Here is an 18,344-nt window from a genome sequence, read left to right as displayed (position 1 = left end):
TTTCTTTTTTTTTTTCGGTACTGGTTATTTGGGACTAAAGAACGCAGTGCTTCGTCTGGGGAGAGCGGCTGTTTTGTACGTGGTAAGCGAAACATTGTGATTTTCTCTGATTTCTCAGGAGATATCTTGCGGACCTCAGGGTGTTACGTTACATAGCAGATTTTTTAGGCTAGTACATATTTGTAGCGTGGTGATCGTAAGCCGATGGTCATTCGTGCTCATTCCCGATCGTAGTGGGTACTGTGACGGTCTTTAAATGCCTGTGCACGGTATGCCCAGGTGTAGTAGAGTTAAGGGGCATCATGGGACCAAAATGTTTCGGCGCTTTCTGGCATGGTGTCTGTTGTAGCCTGTGCATTTCTTCGAAACGTGTGAAGCGAGGTAATACAGCATTGCTTCTGCTAAAATTTATTTTTAAGCACTGTAATGGGTTCTCTTTATTTACAAGGCAACTTTTCATATCAATAATCACTTTTGTTGTTTTACCTGTACTTAGAAACACTTTGAAGAGGACCAGTACGAGGGAAATCGACAGGATGGGCGCCGTCTGTTAAAGTCAACAGCCCTACATCATCATGGACTATATTTTCGAAGTGAAAAACATTGCTAATCTGTATTTGACTGTCTTAGTTTCATTTACGGTTTTTGTACGTGATATGTATGCAGTGTTGTTTATTTTTTTAATGTAGTTATCAGTGTTCTAATGGTTATTTATGAAATGTTCTGTACTCGCCATCGATGTGTTTGGCTGATGCGACGTATTCGATGGTAGCTGATGTATGTATTCTGGCTGGATATCTGGCTGGATATCTTGATTAATATTACCCGCGGTTGCGTTTTCTTGTTTGCATTCTTGTTTTTGATTTATATTGTGTGTAATAAGGTTGATGTACTCACTTGAACCCCCCCCCCCCCTTGTAATGAATAAATAAAAAAAAAACTCTCTCTATCCCGAATTGTGTGTCGAGCCTACTTTGCGAATTAATTTTTTTTATCTCGTCTTTCAACATAACCTTCAGGCGCCACACAGTACATATAATTTTTCATGTACATATCTCTTTCATGATTGATTGTACTAGACATTATAGGTAAATGTATTTTGTGCATCGTTTGATTTCTTGTGTGTAGTACGCAAGATTGACACAGACAAGTTACGTTACATTTTTCTCTACAGCACTAACTAAACCTTATTTTCACATCGCAGTTATTTTTACACCAGCTTCCTGTCAGCACACAGTTTTGTGGACAAAAAAAAGCAAAAATTGCGCGTAGATATCGTCAAATAATTGCAACGAACGCGAAGAGTACGCGCAACGCAAGGGAAACTAACCGCCGTGCGCGAGTGGCTGGCTACGGTAAAGGAGGCGTGACGTGTAAACCAAAATACAACAGCGAAAAAGAAAAACTTCCACACACAGGGGGTCGCAAACCTTATATACCAAGCATCGAAGCGCAAAAAAAAAATAGTGCGTATTTTAAACATACACACGGCATACTAAATGTGATTGAATTAGGCAACTTGGGGCATGTTCCCGGCGCCATACATTTACGTCTTCGACCTTCGACGAGTTAACGGCTATTGGTTATAAAGATATGCAGATGGGACACTGATAAAAAAATGTCACAGTTTCGCCCTAAGGGCGAAGCAATGAATGCGATAGCAACACAGCAATGTCATACGAAGTAATGTGAGCGGCTTTGGTAGCAACAACACGCAGAACTGTTGTCGACGCCATCGGCGTTTTGCCCGCGTTAGCTCAAAATGCGTGCGGCGTTGGTGACTGTTGCTGGAGCCTCTCATATAAATAGGCACTTGGTGCCGCAGCTAAACGTCGCGTCCCTTCCTTCCCCCTCCCCCACGGCCTCTCGCGCGTCTGAAGAAGGCGCGTTTGCTCTACATATATGGTGATTGTAAAGGAGAAACGAGACGCCTAATTCTGCAGCCCTTAAGCGAGCAAGGCGCAGAACGCGCGTTTGTTCTCCGCCATGCGTTCACTCCCCGTGAAAGACGCGCCCCTCGCGCCCTTTCACTCGCACATACAGCGTTCGGCGCGCGGCGACGATTTCATCTCCAAATGACGTCATACGGAACCTCACGGCGACGGCGACGGCGACGGCGACGGCGACGCCGACGGCAGAAATGTGCTTTTGAGTGTCCATATAATTGCTATCGCAATAAAAATCCTCATCAAGGCAAAGCACTTGGAAGCGCGCCGCGAGTAACACTTTATGAACGCAAGCGTAGCTGAGTCTCAGCTCGTGTGACCCAATATGGCGGCGCCAGCGGGGTTGTCTCCACCCTGGACGGCGGCGCTGGTCATCGAGGCACCCTAACCCCGACAGGATGCGAGCGCCATCTGCATATCATTTTCGCAAGTAAAGTACCCGAACGCGTGGCTGTAGGTCTGGTAGAAATGCTGGAAAAGGGGTTTGGTGTTTGAGCTTCCTCGTAGCAGAATTAGGTTTTCTCGTACATTCAAATTACAATCAGACGCCGATTGATAAACAATCCAACGGCGAATCCGACGCCAAATGGTAAAGTCGTCCTTTACCATTTTTTTGGCGGATTTCACTGTGAGAAATTCAATATTTTTTCAGCAAAACCTTGCACCACGTGGAGGGCCTGCGCAGTCGTGGTGATTGAGTTGGTTGGGGATGATTTTCTCCGCCCAATTTTTTTTATTGCGATAGCAATTATATGGACACTCAAAAGCAGATTTCTGCCGTCGGCGTCGCCGTCGCCGTCGCCGTGAGGTTCCGTATGACGTCATTTGGAGATGAAATCGTCGCCGCACGCTGTATGTGCGAGTGAAAGGGCGCGAGGGGCGCGTCTTTCACGGGGAGTGAACGCACGGCGGAGAACAAACGCGCGTTCTGCGCCGTGCTCGCTTAAGGGCTGCAGAAGTAGGCGTCTCTTTTCTCCTTTACAATCACCATATATGTAGAGCAAACGCGCCTTCTTCAGACGCGCGAGAGGCCGTGGGGGAGGGGGAGGGAAGGGAGGCGACGTTTAGCTGCGGCACCAAGTGCCTATTTATATCAGAGGCTCCGGCAACAGTCACCAACGCCGCACGCATTTTGAGCTAACGCGGGCAAAACGCCGATGGCGTCGACAACAGTTCTGCGTGTTGCCGATGCTGCTGCATGTCCAAGTTTATACAGCTGATAAAGCTAATATTATTACTCCGTATAGCTCTCTACAAGTTTGCTATCGCAATTGATGCTTCGCCTTTCAAGTGAAACAGCGACAACTTTTTTCAGCCTCCTTGCCATAGATGCCACGCCGGGCACGCGGGAAACGCAGGGGCACGCCGGGACGGCGGCCGAACAACTGACGCAAACGCAGACAGGTACCCAGGCGGACAACTCTTTATTCACGGAGGCAGCTGTTTATATAGGCGTGCTGAGTTGCAAACAGCGCCCCCGAGGAGCGGATATGTGGGTTTCTAAACCGAAACCGCTATATCACACACGACGCCGAGCTAACTCGAGATATCGAACGCATGCGACAACAGCGAACCGAGATGGCTTTGCGGGCAGAGCAGCGTCAACGTGGCAATGGCGGAACGCGTTCACTGACGACGTAACTGACGGCGCAGCCAATGGCGACGTTTATCGAAACATGAGACGATCGGTTTTTCGTTTCGCCTAGCCATATACAGCTTTCGCTGTAAAAATTCCGGCAGAACCCATCTCACGATGAGAATAACGACGTTAGTGCGATTAGCTATAAAACAATGCAGCGATACAGTTCTTCTTCCTCCACCGCGGTGGGTATGCGTCAATGTATGAGGTCAGCCGCAGCAGCAGCAGCAACAACCAGGCGCGCGAGCCTTCTTTAGCTTCAGGCATTCTACACCCCGTCAGCCAAGAAACGCAGAGGCCATCTTCATCAGCGAGTGGAACGCAGTGGAGGTTCCTCAATGTCGGCCAACAAGAAGGACAACATCCAGGCCTGGCTGCGAAGTGTGCGCCAGCCGCCCTGGATTCCCGACGCTTCGATACCGGCCGTGCCCCCCGTGCCTGCCGTGCCGGAGCTGCAGCCGCTGCCGTTAATGCGCCCCTTCCCGGCCTTCAACGCGGAGAATGAGTACCGCGACCAGTCGCCTCTTCAACGTCAGCCTCCGCTGATCGTGGCGCCGACGCCCGAGTACCAGCTACCGGAAAGGCACGTTGACTTGACCGAAACACGCCGATAAGCATACCGAATGCATGGCAGAAAACAGGGCTAATTGGATTTCTGATAACTGATGCATTTCTGGCGTTTCGAAAAAAAGAATAACCGCCCCTTCCACTCTGTGAATATGGTCGAATTCAGCGAAACTGCGAACGGGCAGGGGATGAGGCGCGTTGGCGTCCATGGGTGACGGCGTTCCTAGCGCGTTCCTCACCCTTTTCCCTACGGCATTCCCAGACAAGAGTCCTTGACCAAAGCTACGTATATAGTAGTAGTGATTTTATTGAAAGAAGAAAACAACCAACGCTGACGCGAACTCTTCTCGCACCTCACTCCTCCGTTGACCTACTTCTAAATGCCAACCATTTCTTGGCGAACTTTTGCTACTTTGACAGTATCTATCTATCTATCTATCTATCTATCTATCTATCTATCTATCTATCTATCTATCTATCTATCTATCTAGCCGCCTACGTCTTTGTGCTCTCATGGTCGTTTCGTTAACTTGGTATGTACCCAAATTGGCATACTATGGCAAGAGTATATGACGAACATGAATGATATGTCTTGACATGAATGTCATGACATGCGTGTCATGTAGGTCACGACAATGACCCAGCGAAAAAGATGAACACTCAAAAACCACTGAAATGGGTTTTTGACAACACAAAGAACTCGTCGTCGAGTTCTTTTGGTGTTGCTGACCTAGAGCGGGGGTCCTTTCTTCCCTTCGTCCAGCATCGGTCACCCCGGCCGACCAGCGACGCCAAAGCCCCCCACCCCCCTCTTTTGTCTGTCTCGAACAGGTGCCCTGTCAAGTGTTTCCGCACCTTACGCTCTCTCCCCCTTCCTCTCCTTTCTTACGATGGACCTTTTAAAAGCGGCACACCGCCACCTCCGAAGAATTACCCCTGAAGAAGGAGCCGAATTGGTTCCGAAACGTCGGGCTAGTAAATTTCCTTATTTGGTTGGAGTCAATCTCTGGTCTGGCTTATGAAAAATACTTGCCGACTGCTTCCCAGAGCCAATGGTGTCAAAAAAATGACAAAAAGAATACATAAAAGTAACGGACTTGGTGACACATCTCGCGGTCCTGTTTAAAGGGCACTCCTTCAAACTGGATACCCGATACTCTCATGGCTGATGTTGTGAATACGGGGCTTTATGGTCAAGTTCTAAGCTGCATATCATAGCCCTAAATAGGACTGCAGTTTGTACAATTTTTTTTTTAATTGTCGCAGTTTCACTCGAAAGGCGAACCACCAATTGCGATAGCAAATTAGTAGAGAGCTATGCGGAGTAAGGATAGTAGTTTTATCAGCTGTATAAACTTGGACATGCAGCAGCACCAGCAACGCGCACAACTGTTGTCGACGCCGTCGGCGTTTTGCCCGCGTTCGCTCCGAACGCGCGAGGCGTTGATGACTGTTGCCGGTGCCTCTGGGGGCGGCTCGGAGGTTTTCGAGGAGATCAGAATGGGACACTCGTCGAGCAGCGTCGGAATTCTTATCCACCTTCTCGCCTCGCAACGTTTTAGGGGCGAAGCTCCTTAGGGTGTGGGTCTGTCCCTCCTCTGTAGTAGTAGTAGTCGTCGTCGTAGTAGGTAGCCACGTCTACTTTTATGAGAAAAAAAATTCCGAAAGTTGTGTCCGTAGCGCGGAATCGAACCAGGGACCCCTCGCTTCCGAACGCGCGGCGCTAACCACTACTCCACGAAGCGCACATGGACACACGCACCACGATGGCAACAAATACCCAACATTAACGAAAGACTGCGCGTTTCTAACGCGTTTGTGCTAGCGCGTTACGGACCGTGTAAGAAGCTGGTGTAAGACGCTGTGGCCTCACCGTCTTACCCCCGTATTCATAAACGCTCCTCGACTTGAACTTGACTTGCCACCGCCTTGGGCAGCGCGTTCGAAACGCGTTGAAGGCGGTGGCTAGTCAAGTTCAAGTCGAGGAGCGTTTATGAATACGGGGGTTATACTCTCTCAGCAGTTATGTGATGGCGTCGGCAAACGCGGTGCACGTTCCGGCATGTGTAAACGGCTGCGTAAGACGCTGTGGCCTCTCCCCCTTACTAAAGAGTACTGCACGTTTCTAACGCGTTTGTGCTAGCGTCCCCTTAAGCGGGAGATGGTGCAATTATAATGAAGGGCGCTGTTATAAAATAGGAATGACGTCGCATATGGCGCGTGTCATTGGTGGAAGTCAATCATTCGATTTAGTGCGGCGAGACTGGGCGAATTACACGGAAGATTCACGGTTTACCGATGATTCCCTCCGGAGCTTCGCCCACTCATCATCATTCACCCCGTGGATATGCGGTGTTCTTTTTTATATAAATACGCATTTGCTGCCGCAGCTAAACGTCGCCTCCCTTCCCTCCATCCCGTCCCCCCACGGCATTTCGCGCGACAGAAGAAGTCGCGTTTGCTCTCTATATATGGTGATTGTAAATGAGGAAAGAGACGCTTAATTCTGCAGCCCTTCAGGGAGCACGTCGCAGAACGCGCGTTTGCTCTGCGGCGTGCGTTCGCTCCCCGTAAAAGCGCGCGTCCCTCGCGCCCTTCCACTCGCACATACAGCGTCCAGAGCGCGGCGACGATTTCATCGCCGTTGACCTCATACGGAACCTCACGGCGATGACGACGGCGACGCCGACGGCAGAAATCCGCTTAGGAGTGTCCATATAATTGCTATCGCAATAAAAATATTCTTACCATATCAAAGTTCACTAACTTTCATAACTGAAAAGAGAAGACATCATGTGCACAGGTAGGGTTACCAGTGATGTATAACGTATTTTTTTTATTTATTGGACTGGTCACTAGCCAGTTAGGTTATCCGTCTAATTATGCTGTATCATTATTACCTGTGTGAACCAGTAAAAGCTGTCTGTCTGTCAAAAAATGAGTGATTACTGTACGAAGCGTAATGTGTCTTTTTTTAAGAGATGCCGCAGACCGAGACAAACAAAAGCCACAATGTGATAATTAAGAGCACCAGCCATGCTCAAATTATATAACTTATGCAGATTTCATGCTGCAGTTCGTTTTTACTGCTATCCCACGCCTCCCGGCAACTGCAGCTGATGTAACTGTAATGTTTACCGGGAAACGCTGGCGGCGAATGCTATGCGCGAACGCGAGCTTTCTGATATAGAAACGTGCCTTTTGCGTGGGCCGATCTTCCGTTGTTGTTTCGCACTTTTAATATTTCAGTCTGAGAAGAGTTAACGTAAAAGGCATGCGCTGTCGGTGTTTTGTTTCGTGACGTTTGTTTGTGGGCTCTCATTCTCAAAATTCCGAGGAATAACTTTGTAAAGAATGCAAGACAAGGTATGAGCAACTTTAGTGATAGAAGAACTTCAGCGCCGTGTATAATATATACGGCAATTTTCGCTCACGGCATGCCAACGCCGGCTACGGCGCCGACGCCGGATTTTCTGCGACACGGGGCGCTTAAAGCTATCGCGTTAAACTGGTATCCATAATTCGAACTCATCAGTACAGCATCCGTGCGTCCATTATTCCACACAGGCAGGGCGACAAGAGCCGACCAGACGCTGCTGCCAGTTCCCCCGCTCCCACGGCTGAGACGCCGACAAAGCCTTTTCCACCGACGCCAGTGAAATGGCCTCTTCGTCCAGTGCTCAAGAACGCGCAGGCGTACCGAAAGAAGTCGGCAGACGACGACAAGGGAGCACAGCTGCCGGAAAAAGCGCCGAAGTCCAACCTGCTGACGACAGCCTTCGCCGCCCGCGAGGACACCGTGGTCAGGTTCCTCTTGCTCAGGGCCCACAACTTGGATCCCATAGACGACAGGGAGTCCTGCTGCCCTTACGTCGTCTTCAAGCTGGGCAACGAGAAGTACACAAGCAAGGTGAGCCGTATACCGTCGGGCACTCTACGTAGGCTGCCTTCCACGCGCAGGCGCGCGCATCGGGGCAACCTAGATCAAGTGTGAGGTCAAGTGCTACGTGTGGGCAGGTTTCTAAGTGGAGAGCAGCTTTTTCGGTCCAAATGTAATCGACACAACACGCACACCCTCCGCGCACAATTCAATCTACCGCCGAGAACACACTCAGACCACTTTTTTTTTTTTTTTTTTTTTTTTTTTATCGAGCAGCCGTGCTCAGACTCCCCGGCCACGTGTCCAACCGACACGGCGGTCTGCGGGAAAATGATCTTCTCAGACTGGCACACGCTTTTGTCGTCACAAAGCTAACTTACACACTCTCATACTTGACGCCTTCTCAGAAAAGAGACTGACCAGGTCAACGCCCTCCTTTGTAAAACCTATAAATTCGCCCTAGGCCTCCCACTACGCACGTCCACAGAATGGCTCATGCAGACCGGTACTTTCAACACCACCGACGAGCTCGTGGAAGCCCATCTCACCTCCCAATACACCCGCCTTTCCAAATCGAAAACCGGACGGCACATTCTCAACTCCTTAGGCATTTCTCCACCCTCTCTCACTGACCCCAGACACAGCATTATACACCACCCATACACGCGAATCTACACATACCACCACTGCCTAAAAACATGCACCACCCTATACATCACATCCCACGCGGGAGACAAAGGGCCAAGGCCCTACACAGAAAATTCTCCAATTCAACAGACGTGCTCTGTGTCGACGCCACCGATTATAGCACTGGTTCCAAATACGCCCTCTCAGTAATCAATTCGCAGGGCCATTTAGCTACGGCCGCCTGTGTCCATGCTTCTTCTCCGGAGGAGGCGGAGGAAGAGGCCATAGCCCGGGCTTTCGCTATTCATTTGTGACGGTATTCGTTTGTAATGGGATTCGTTTGTAATGCGAAGGAGTCAGTACAAACAAATCTACAAATGAGCTGAGACGGCGATTGGCGTGAAGCTGCGAGTCATGCGTGCCTATGCAAGCGGAGCCTGGCGAGGTCGATGTCACGAGGCAACGTAGACACATCATCATGACTTGATCGACGTGTTCTAGGAACTTGGCAAGTTTCTGTTAATTGTGCTTTGAAACTGCATGGGGTATCCGACAGTGAGTCGCTTCGGAATTGTCGGGCATCGTGATGGAGCTTGGTGAAAATAAAGTACGCCTTGAAAGCTGTAAGCTACAGACATTCCGAAGTTGTAGTTGCTTTTTTATGTGCCGTAAGATTACGAAATTTGTGCTGATTAAGATATATGTCTCGGTGGCAAAAAAAGTGTGTGGTTTAGGCATATCGAAATGAAACATTGTGTAATTTTATTCCTGTATAGGAATAGAGCGTGCGTTGGAAGGAACATGTTGGAGAAATTCCAATGTTACATACCCATACTTTTGGCACCGCAACAGGAAAATTTCGAATGACCATCGGAACCTTCGAAACTCACCTTCAGGCAGCAAATTTTTGAATTGTTGCTTTAGAAACGCCTTAACGATTATGCTTGAAACTTTGCGTATATGCAGCTAGTTTGGCGAGTTGAACGCATGTGCGCCTTGTCCTTTCTTTTGTTAACGACTGTTCAAGGCGTTTACACGTTCACGCATATACAGGGTGTCCCAGCTGTAGTACACCAAAATTTTAAAATATGCATATACCACGTATCGGGACAGAACCAAGGTAATGTGGTTTGCAGTCGCTGGGAGATACTCATATTATTTATTTTTATTTTTATTTTGCATTCCGCCTAATTACATAATTTGTCTAAATTAATTAATAGACTTCGCAAATATTATAATTAGATGAAAAGTGTCAATGAGAAAATTGTATAGAGCAGCATGAAAAACTCCCGATACCGCTTTCTGTTGAACAATACGTGCTACATTACGCGCTACATGAAAGTGTTTTTCCGAGCCTGAAAGAAGCGCGCGAATACACGCACAGTTGCTGCGCGACTGGACGCTTGAGGCACTTCGCGTGCCTTGAGCGGTCAGTCGCGCAAGGAAAACATAACGCTATTGTAGGTGATGTTTAAAACATGGCGCTTATGACGTACCTCCAGCTCCGCCATCGCTCCGGCGCACGCAACCAGCAAAAGCTTGGTCTTCGAGATCGGTTACTGTTACCCGCAATGGGCGGTCTCTGGGGCGTAGGGAGCCAACAGGCAAGCGCTTTTTTAACAGCGCTTGAATGTAGGCTCCCTACTGGGGCGTGGATTCGGACGCCACCTATTGCATGATCCAAACGAGACAGGGATTCGCAGGGAGAGGGCCGGAGCGTCAATGTGATAAACAGTTGTCGAGCAACCGATGTTGTCACTTAGCCGTGCCCCCACATGGAAGGCAGAAAAGAGCGACGCTTCTCCTTCCATCAAAATCACTATACTATATACCGATGTCGCTGAAACCAACGTTTCGACAACGGGATTTGTCTTTGTAAAGGTCCTGACGAAGAAAAGTCAGCACCCTTGTCGAAACGCTGGCTCCAACGACATCAATTGTTCGGGCGCTGTTGATCATTTATAACGGGAGGTGTTAGTACGGCAATTCAGCCATATAAATGACATATCAAACGCGAGGGGTCGTGATCAACCATGTCGCTCGTTAAATCGTCGCAGAGATGACGCAGTGATGAGTTATTAAACACTGCATCGAAAGAGCGTACGAATGTTTAAGATAAGTTAGAAAGAAGCGCACCGTTTGAAAATTAGCAAGTAAAGCTTTAGGCACCAGCAAGCTTAACAATATACCGTAGCAACCTGAACATATCTCATCAAAATACGTGTATCACGTGTTCCTGGTATTTTCCTTGTGTTGTTGTTTATTGAATGCTAAACGTCCTTAAGATGAAATTATGGATTATATAGGTGTACGGTCAAGGCCGGGGCGCTCTACGGTTTAAACATATTCGTGAAGTAGAAGCCTTTTATTGTCTATTATTTACGCGTTTGTTCTGATTTTCTTTTATACTTTTGTCCACCGACGTTTACACTTGCAGTGCCTTTCTTAAGCATAATATTTAACACTATGATGCATATGCTTCTCATCGGGCACTGAGAAACGCTTCGTTCAAACAGTATGCCTGCTGAGCGAATTGTTAGCGTGCGCTTACCTCTGCAGGTCATGGAAGACACGAATGACCCCGTGTGGAATGAGCCCTTCGACATTTTCGTACCGGTGGGAAACAGCCTGTTCCTGCAGGTCATGATCATGGACAAGGACCCCGCGGCCACTACCGACTTCATCGGCCGGTCAGTTTTACCGGCCACGTGCCACAGTCATCGTCTTGATTAAATTCAAAATTTTTCAGAGAACCTCTTGCGGCTTTCCTCAACACATGTTCGCACCACATTCGCGTAGATGTCACGTTTCCGTTTCGTGAATTTGTCTACCCTCTTGAGGGATTTAGACATATTTCAGTTGTTTATCTTCAAATTTATTCGCCCTCAAGCTGTCGACTCCCGACGTCCTGGCAAGCGCAACCGGAATAGCGTCTGTTGGATTGTTGGTTGGATTGATCTTCAAACCAGGGCGCATCTTTCGAATCCGAGGCCTCGACTCCGTTTTCATTCGTATAGCTCCGTGCTGCATTGCAGATAGATGCCAACTATCCCTGTCATGCATTGGCAGGTTCAATCTCGCAGGTTCTCGCATGTTGTTGTAGTGTTTGGATTTACTTATAGGTTGCAACCACCAGACGTCACTAGTGTGGGAGTAAGATGAACGGCGCGTAGCTGGGAATAGGTAGGAAGTCTGCCTCTCGTGAAAAATCGAGGCGGGAAATTGATACGGCTGAAATTATCTAGTCAGTAAAATCCAGTGCAACGGTGCATAACAAGACCCCCTCCTAGATATCTCCAGTTACCCTGTTTCCTGTGCCAACAGCAAGCTTTCTTTATCCGCGAATTGCCAATTTTCGGCACACCATCGGATAGTCGCCCGTTTCCACCGCCCACTTCCTTTCTCTTTGAAATCATTCCACTACCCGACCGGGCTACGAATTGGTCAACATTGTCGGCAAACAACGAGTTGTCAGACCTATAGCTGCCACGCAGACACAAGTATATTTAGCATTGTTGTTGTTTCGGTGTGACAGTGTTTGCGCTTAGTGGGGTCAACTTGTTCGCTATGACAGCGCTCTTGATAGAGCGCCGGGTTACTGGAACCACGCAGCACACGCCCCTGTTACCATTCCCACTTTCTTCTCTCAATTTCAGTGTCAGCTCTTTGTCTTCTGATCCGAGCCACTTTCAATTTCCCAACATCGTGTAATCGTGTTGGTCAATAACAGTGTGAAGTGTTTCTCTCCAGTGTGTTTGTATGTGATGGTGTTTTCGTGTGTAAGCTGCAGTAAAAACGAACGAAATCACTTTCCCACGCCCCTCCGTCCGCCGGCAAAATCGACGTTAAAGTGTCATCGAGCGTAAATGAGCTATAACAAGTCACAGCCGGATATCTGCATGTGCCGATATAGCCGTTCAAAAATTCAAAACATCATAATAATTGTCTCTAAGCTACATACCGCAAGTATAAAGCAGCCGATAAGACATATCTCACTGCTGAATGCTGCAGACGACACTATAAAGGCACTAAAGCAAAAACAAGAGAGAAAAATAAAGCCTCCATCTTGAACTATTAATGTCACGTAGCGTGACCTTACCGCAACTGAGCAGCGTCCAGAAGCTTTGTAAAAAAAAGTGACAAAGCTAACAGATGCGTTAGGTAACTGACGCAGGCACAAGGAGGAACAGACGTAGACAGAAGACTCCGACGTACTTGTCCTTTCTATTGCTCTTTCCTGCGTCTTCGCCTGCTATCTCGTTCCTGAACAAGTCTTTGTTTCGTTATCCCTAAAAGCATTCTAGCGCTGCCGACAATAGATCATGAATTCAAGGAAACAAAAAAGTCCATTCTGACAAAAACACGCAAGCGAGATCGATGCTGTTGAGCAGACACGTCCCTATAATCACTCTTCCTCGAAATAAAGTGAGCCGCTGGCACAATGGAGAGCACATATGTCGCGCTCAAGACTGATTTAGCTATAGCTTTCATTAGTTTTCGCCAGACGAAATTGGACAGGCGCGTAACAGCAGAAACTTTACTAATTAGCCGCTGTTACGCTCTTGCTGTTAATGCAGCGGCAATGAATGCGTGCGCTCAGAGTGACGAGACTACATGGCAGGTTTGGATTCAAAAACGTTGTTTTGTAGCTTACTAAAGAAAAAGTTCCAGGATTCGGTACACGAGTGCATACAGGCCTGGTTGGTGGTGGGTCAATTAAGCTCAATTAATATATCGAGATAACTACGAAGACAAAGTGACTCATTTTAATGCCACGCACCTAGGCGAAAGCATGACGGAAGCCAGACCACGTGGGCCAGACGGATGCCATGGCTCGTGCGACATGAACAAAATAAACTCAAATAAGCTCTCACTGACATCATCATGCTGGGTAATAAAATTCTCATATACTGTATGTACGAACAGACGGGCTCGTGTGATAGCGCTAATCAAGAAAAAATACTTCACGTTATTCTGCTTCTTTGTACTAAGGTACTCGGTATTGCGCATACTAGGCCGACAAATTTCGATGCCAGAGATTATTCTGAGAGCTTTCAGGCATAATTTGAAATGTAACCTGGGCTGTAATGCTAATTATAACCGGTTACTCACCATATACTCACCATGTACTAGAGAGATTATAAAAGGATAAATGACCGAGAATTTTTCGGACGCACGCGACGGGCAAGGGCCAAGGAATCGCGAAAGTATATACTTCAACCGCCGACACGATTTTTTCTTACTATTATTCGCTTGCGACGACGACGTTTGAATTTTCTTTTTTTTTTTTTTTTTTTTTTTTTTGCAGATAATGGCGAATCGCAACGTTGCACCACTTCGCATACTAAATTTGCAGCCGCTCGTCCTTTACACATAAGCGGTGCAGCATGTAAGATTTTTTAAAGAATTCAGGTCCTCTCACATGCGTACCGAAAGTGAGAGAGAGAGAGAGGGAAAAGGAAGGCGAGGAGGATAGCAACGGCTGCACCCGGTTTGCCACCCTACTGTAAGGTACTCTAAAGAGGTCACGGAGATGAGAAGAAAATGCAACACACAACGCGCGCGCGCGCCTACACTTTAAATGCACGCATTTGTAGAAGCATTCACCTATAGACTTGTGTTGTTACGAATCGCACACGCACACTCCCTTTCGCGAACTTTCCTCAACCTCGCGGGCTTCCACAGAACTGATCTGCCATACCCAATTGTATGTTTGCGCGGGTGACGCCCGAAGCCATGCTACCGAAAACATTTTTTCTTTGTGAGCGGTTAATGTGGAACATGCGCCCGTGTGCAGGTTCAACCTGAACCTTGTCGACTACCAGTACGGCGCCACGTACGAGGTGAAGCAAGATTTGGACGACAACGCCGGCACCATCAGGTTCCGCATGGCCCTGGAGAGGGTGGGCGCGTGGGACTTCGCCGAGGTCTGCGACATCCCGACACGGCAGACGCTGGAGCTCATTCGGAAGCGAATCTCGGACGCCTACGTAAGTCGCCTCACGCTCTACGTTTCATCATGTCCCTCCATTGTACAGGAGTCGACACGCAGTATAGCGTCAGAGTGGACACGTCACGTATGACTCGTCAAAGTGTCATCTTCCTTTCAGCCTTCCTAAGAGGCAGTTCGGTCAGTCTAATGTGTCAGTGTAACGATGTGACTCACCGCCCTTAACGATACAGGGCCTCGAGACACTCCATCTTAGGATATAGTGTGCCTCGATATCGCTTACTGTAAACGAGTGCAGTAAAGGAGCTACCGTAAAATCATTAAATCATTTCGCACCACTGTTCTTCGCAGGAACGCTGGAGCGTTGGAGGCGAGCTGCATGACGTGGGCGAAGTTCTTGTTTTAGGTACGCATTGCGTCACGTGATTCCGAATGCGGTCGCAAAAGTTATTGACGTTCTCCATTCTCGAGTAACGCCACGGAATTAAATAACAGTACGGAAGACCCACGATGTGTTTAGACGCTCGTAGCAGTACATGCTTTCAAAGCAAAACAGCATGAGACGACTCATTACTAGAAACACTACGGCAACAATTTTATTTTTCCCAATCACATTTTGTTGCAACTTGCTATGTTCTGTGCTTATTTCACTTATCCAGTCTAATACTGGGAAGAAGCAGATATTTATTGCTACATATCTGGATCTACAGCCCACTTGGGCAAGTTACAGCCCGCGGCCCTCATGATGGCCCTCCATTTTTGCCTCTCTATCCGCTCTAATGAGCCCGACCCTATTGCGCCACAATTTATCTACAGCGTTGAAACAGGTCAACAGGTCGTTTAACACTTTCGTATTCTGATCGAAAGCGCTCTCCTACCGACAGCGGTTAAGAAAATCGCTGCTGAAGTGTCAGCGCTGTGTCTGCCTCTTCATTGATCCACCCCACCGGCAACAGTCCCAGTGCTTCTTGCGGCCCTTTGAGAAAATTAATTTCTGACCCTTCATTTATACTTATAACCATTTACATCCCCTAGGCGACTCACAAGCAAGGAAAGAACATATCTCCAAAATTAATTATAGACTAAGCAGCATTACCACTTGCTTTTTAAATAACCGTGTACCCCTAGGCGACTCACAAGCAACGAAAGAGAGTAGTGTTTTTAATTAACTATACATTAAGCAACATTACCGCTTTCTTTTTAAACGAGCGGGTAGCATTTAAAATATCGAAGGCGGGGGAAGAGCGCAATAGACAACGATGGATACAAGAAAGACACCACACTGTTGCGCTGCTGTCATGCATTCTAATTTGAACCAACTAGTCCAACGTCGCACCCTGTTGCAGTTCATTTCTCTTACAACTGGCCCTTTTTCATGTCCCAGTGCTCGTGTGGCGTTCTCTTTTTTGTTCTCTGTAAATGAATTTAAACCCGTAACGGTGCTTTATGTGTCGGTAACTCGCACCCTTACACTTCTCAAACTGGGTGCGTTGCATAAACAAACAATCTCATCAAGGATGAAATTCACACATTACACCCTTAGCACCATCAAATTTTTAGAGACGTGTAACTACAAAAGTACGCCGTTCAAGCAGAAATATAAAATTTGATTTAACGAGGCCGTAAACAAACTATATATATTCATTCTCCGCGAATAAACTACCTCCTGATTGCATCTTTACTCAACAAACGAAATCAAAAAACACCATGTGACCAAATCTGCATTTTGGCGCGAGCTTGCCTTAAGAATCGACAATTGATAATACCGTAACCAGGTTCGGCGCATAACAGAACATAACACATAACAGAACAGCGCACACATGACAGCAAACGGATGACAAGTGTGGGAGCCCATTTCTCGAGATCGGCCAACAGTAGTAAGCAGATGGCCAGTAGCACAGTTGCAGCCCACTTCACGAGACGTGGTTAGAGTTACCCAATTGGTATTTATATATCCGTAAATTCTAGGGCACCGATCAGAACGGTGAGCATGCACCTGTGTGTTTTGCAGCAACAGGCGGGTAATCTGCGGATATATCTGCGCGACGTATTGCCAACGCGCGCGTTTTTTTTTTTTTTTTTTTTTTTTTTTTGTTAGTGAGCAACACATCATTGTTAATTGAGCAGTGTCTGAAGACAGAGGTTTGTACACATAATTTCGCGTTGGCATCATCACTATCACTATACATTGCCAAAATGAAACACCCTTACACCCTTAGAGACTTAACCAGCGAAATATGCCCTACGTACACCCTTGAATGCATTGCAGTACGGTTGTTTTCGTTCGACCTATTTTTATAAATCTGCCAAGAATGCTTTATTTATTTATAAAACCATCAGGGGGCCAAACAGCGTTGCAGAGGGGATCAGGGTGTGTCAAGGGCGTCTGTATGGCATCTCCAAGGTTAAAGGTGTGAACGGTTTTGTAGTGTATCACATTCCTCATTTCTTGCCCCTGCTCCCACGCTAAGAAACCAACTAGCCCAACATCACACCCTCTTGTAGCTTTTAAAGGCTAAAAAAAAGTACTGCCAATTATTGTTTTACTTGCATTCCGCTGCCGTCACATTAGTTCTCGTTCACTCACTGCCTCGGTCGTTCACGCTAGCGCACCGGGCCAGCACCATTGCCCCGAACTACATCGAGAACAAGCTGAATGCCATCTGCGTGGTCGAGTTGGCGCCAAAGATGCTCTGGAACAAAGGTGACCCCAAGACCGTCAACCCCACCTGGAACACCATGTACCGCATGTAAGATGAACGCTTCTCGCTGCTCATACTCTGAAGGCACAAACATGGGTCGTCGCATATAGAAATACGAACTTAACGCTGTCACTGTCATTGCGTACAGCAATGAGTAACGGCGAGCATCAGCACTAGCTCCACGTATATACAAATAGAACTGTGATTCGAACCGTGAGTCTGGGCCTTCGAGATCGTGGAGCGCCGACAGAGGGTTGCAAACCTCGCTCCATTCTGTGTGACCTTGCAGAACCTGCTCCAAGGGCTAATAGTGTTTAGGGTACATTCACCAAGAATACGATTTTCAAACAGGCTTTCTAAGCGTATGGCTGGTTTAACAGAAGCGTGTAGTCAGCACTAAAGTCACCACGATTCATTTCTGCGCCAGCACAAAGGTGATATACGGGGTGATCATTTTTACGTTTTACGGAATTTTTAAAAATCAGCTATGGAAGATAGCATAATTCTTGTCCTTGAGCTGGATGATTCGAAGAGGCAGGCATTACTAGCGCGAGAAAGCGAAACCCGTGTTCAACTAATTACGAAAATTCACGTTATTAACTTCTTAATTACTTTACGGCACATATTGAAATTTACGAATTGTAGCCGGTGAGCTTGCAAGACGTATCCTCTTGAAATGAATTTCCAGAATGACACCAATTTGGAGATATTATTTCCCAAAGTGTGGGAGGAAATACATGGACGTTTCAGATGCTTTTTTGCTTCAATGCGTAATAGGGCGTTTTGTTTAAAAAATATGTGGAACAGCAGTGTGTTTTTACAGCGAGTTTGAAAGTACATATCTCCAAATTGGATCATTCTGGAAATTGGTTCTGAGTGGATACGCCTTGAAATCCCACTGACTACAATTCGTAAATTGCAATATGTGCCGTAAAGTAATGAATTAAGAAGTTAATAAGGAAATTTTCGTTAATTAGTTAAATATGTGTTTAGATTTCTCGTGCAAGTAATGCCCGCCTCCCTGAATAATCCA

General features: G+C 47.2%; 1 protein-coding gene across 6 annotated transcripts in view; it reads left to right on the top strand.

The window, feature by feature from the left end:
• Positions 1-3,632: 3,632 nt before the first annotated feature.
• The window catches only part of LOC119441162 (multiple C2 and transmembrane domain-containing protein 1-like), an 80,525-nt gene continuing 65,813 nt past the window's right edge, over positions 3,633-18,344 (top strand). For 2 of the 6 annotated variants that reach the window (XM_049661823.1, XM_049661824.1), the window contains exons 1-6: positions 3,633-4,172; positions 7,724-8,062; positions 11,219-11,349; positions 14,457-14,649; positions 14,961-15,015; positions 17,218-17,359. In XM_049661823.1, coding sequence (XP_049517780.1) covers positions 3,924-4,172; positions 7,724-8,062; positions 11,219-11,349; positions 14,457-14,649; positions 14,961-15,015; positions 17,218-17,359 — 1,109 coding nt within the window. In that variant the 5' untranslated portion in view covers positions 3,633-3,923. The remainder of the gene's footprint in view (positions 4,173-7,723; positions 8,063-11,218; positions 11,350-14,456; positions 14,650-14,960; positions 15,016-17,217; positions 17,360-18,344) is intronic. The other 4 variants (XM_049661825.1, XM_049661826.1, XM_049661822.1 and 1 more) reach the window with 4 other exon arrangements.

This window comes from Dermacentor silvarum, chromosome 2, assembly GCF_013339745.2.
Source record: "Dermacentor silvarum isolate Dsil-2018 chromosome 2, BIME_Dsil_1.4, whole genome shotgun sequence".
NCBI lineage: Eukaryota > Metazoa > Arthropoda > Arachnida > Ixodida > Ixodidae > Dermacentor > Dermacentor silvarum.
The sequence above is the reverse complement of the archived record's forward strand: the minus strand, read 5'-3'. Positions and strand labels throughout refer to the sequence as shown.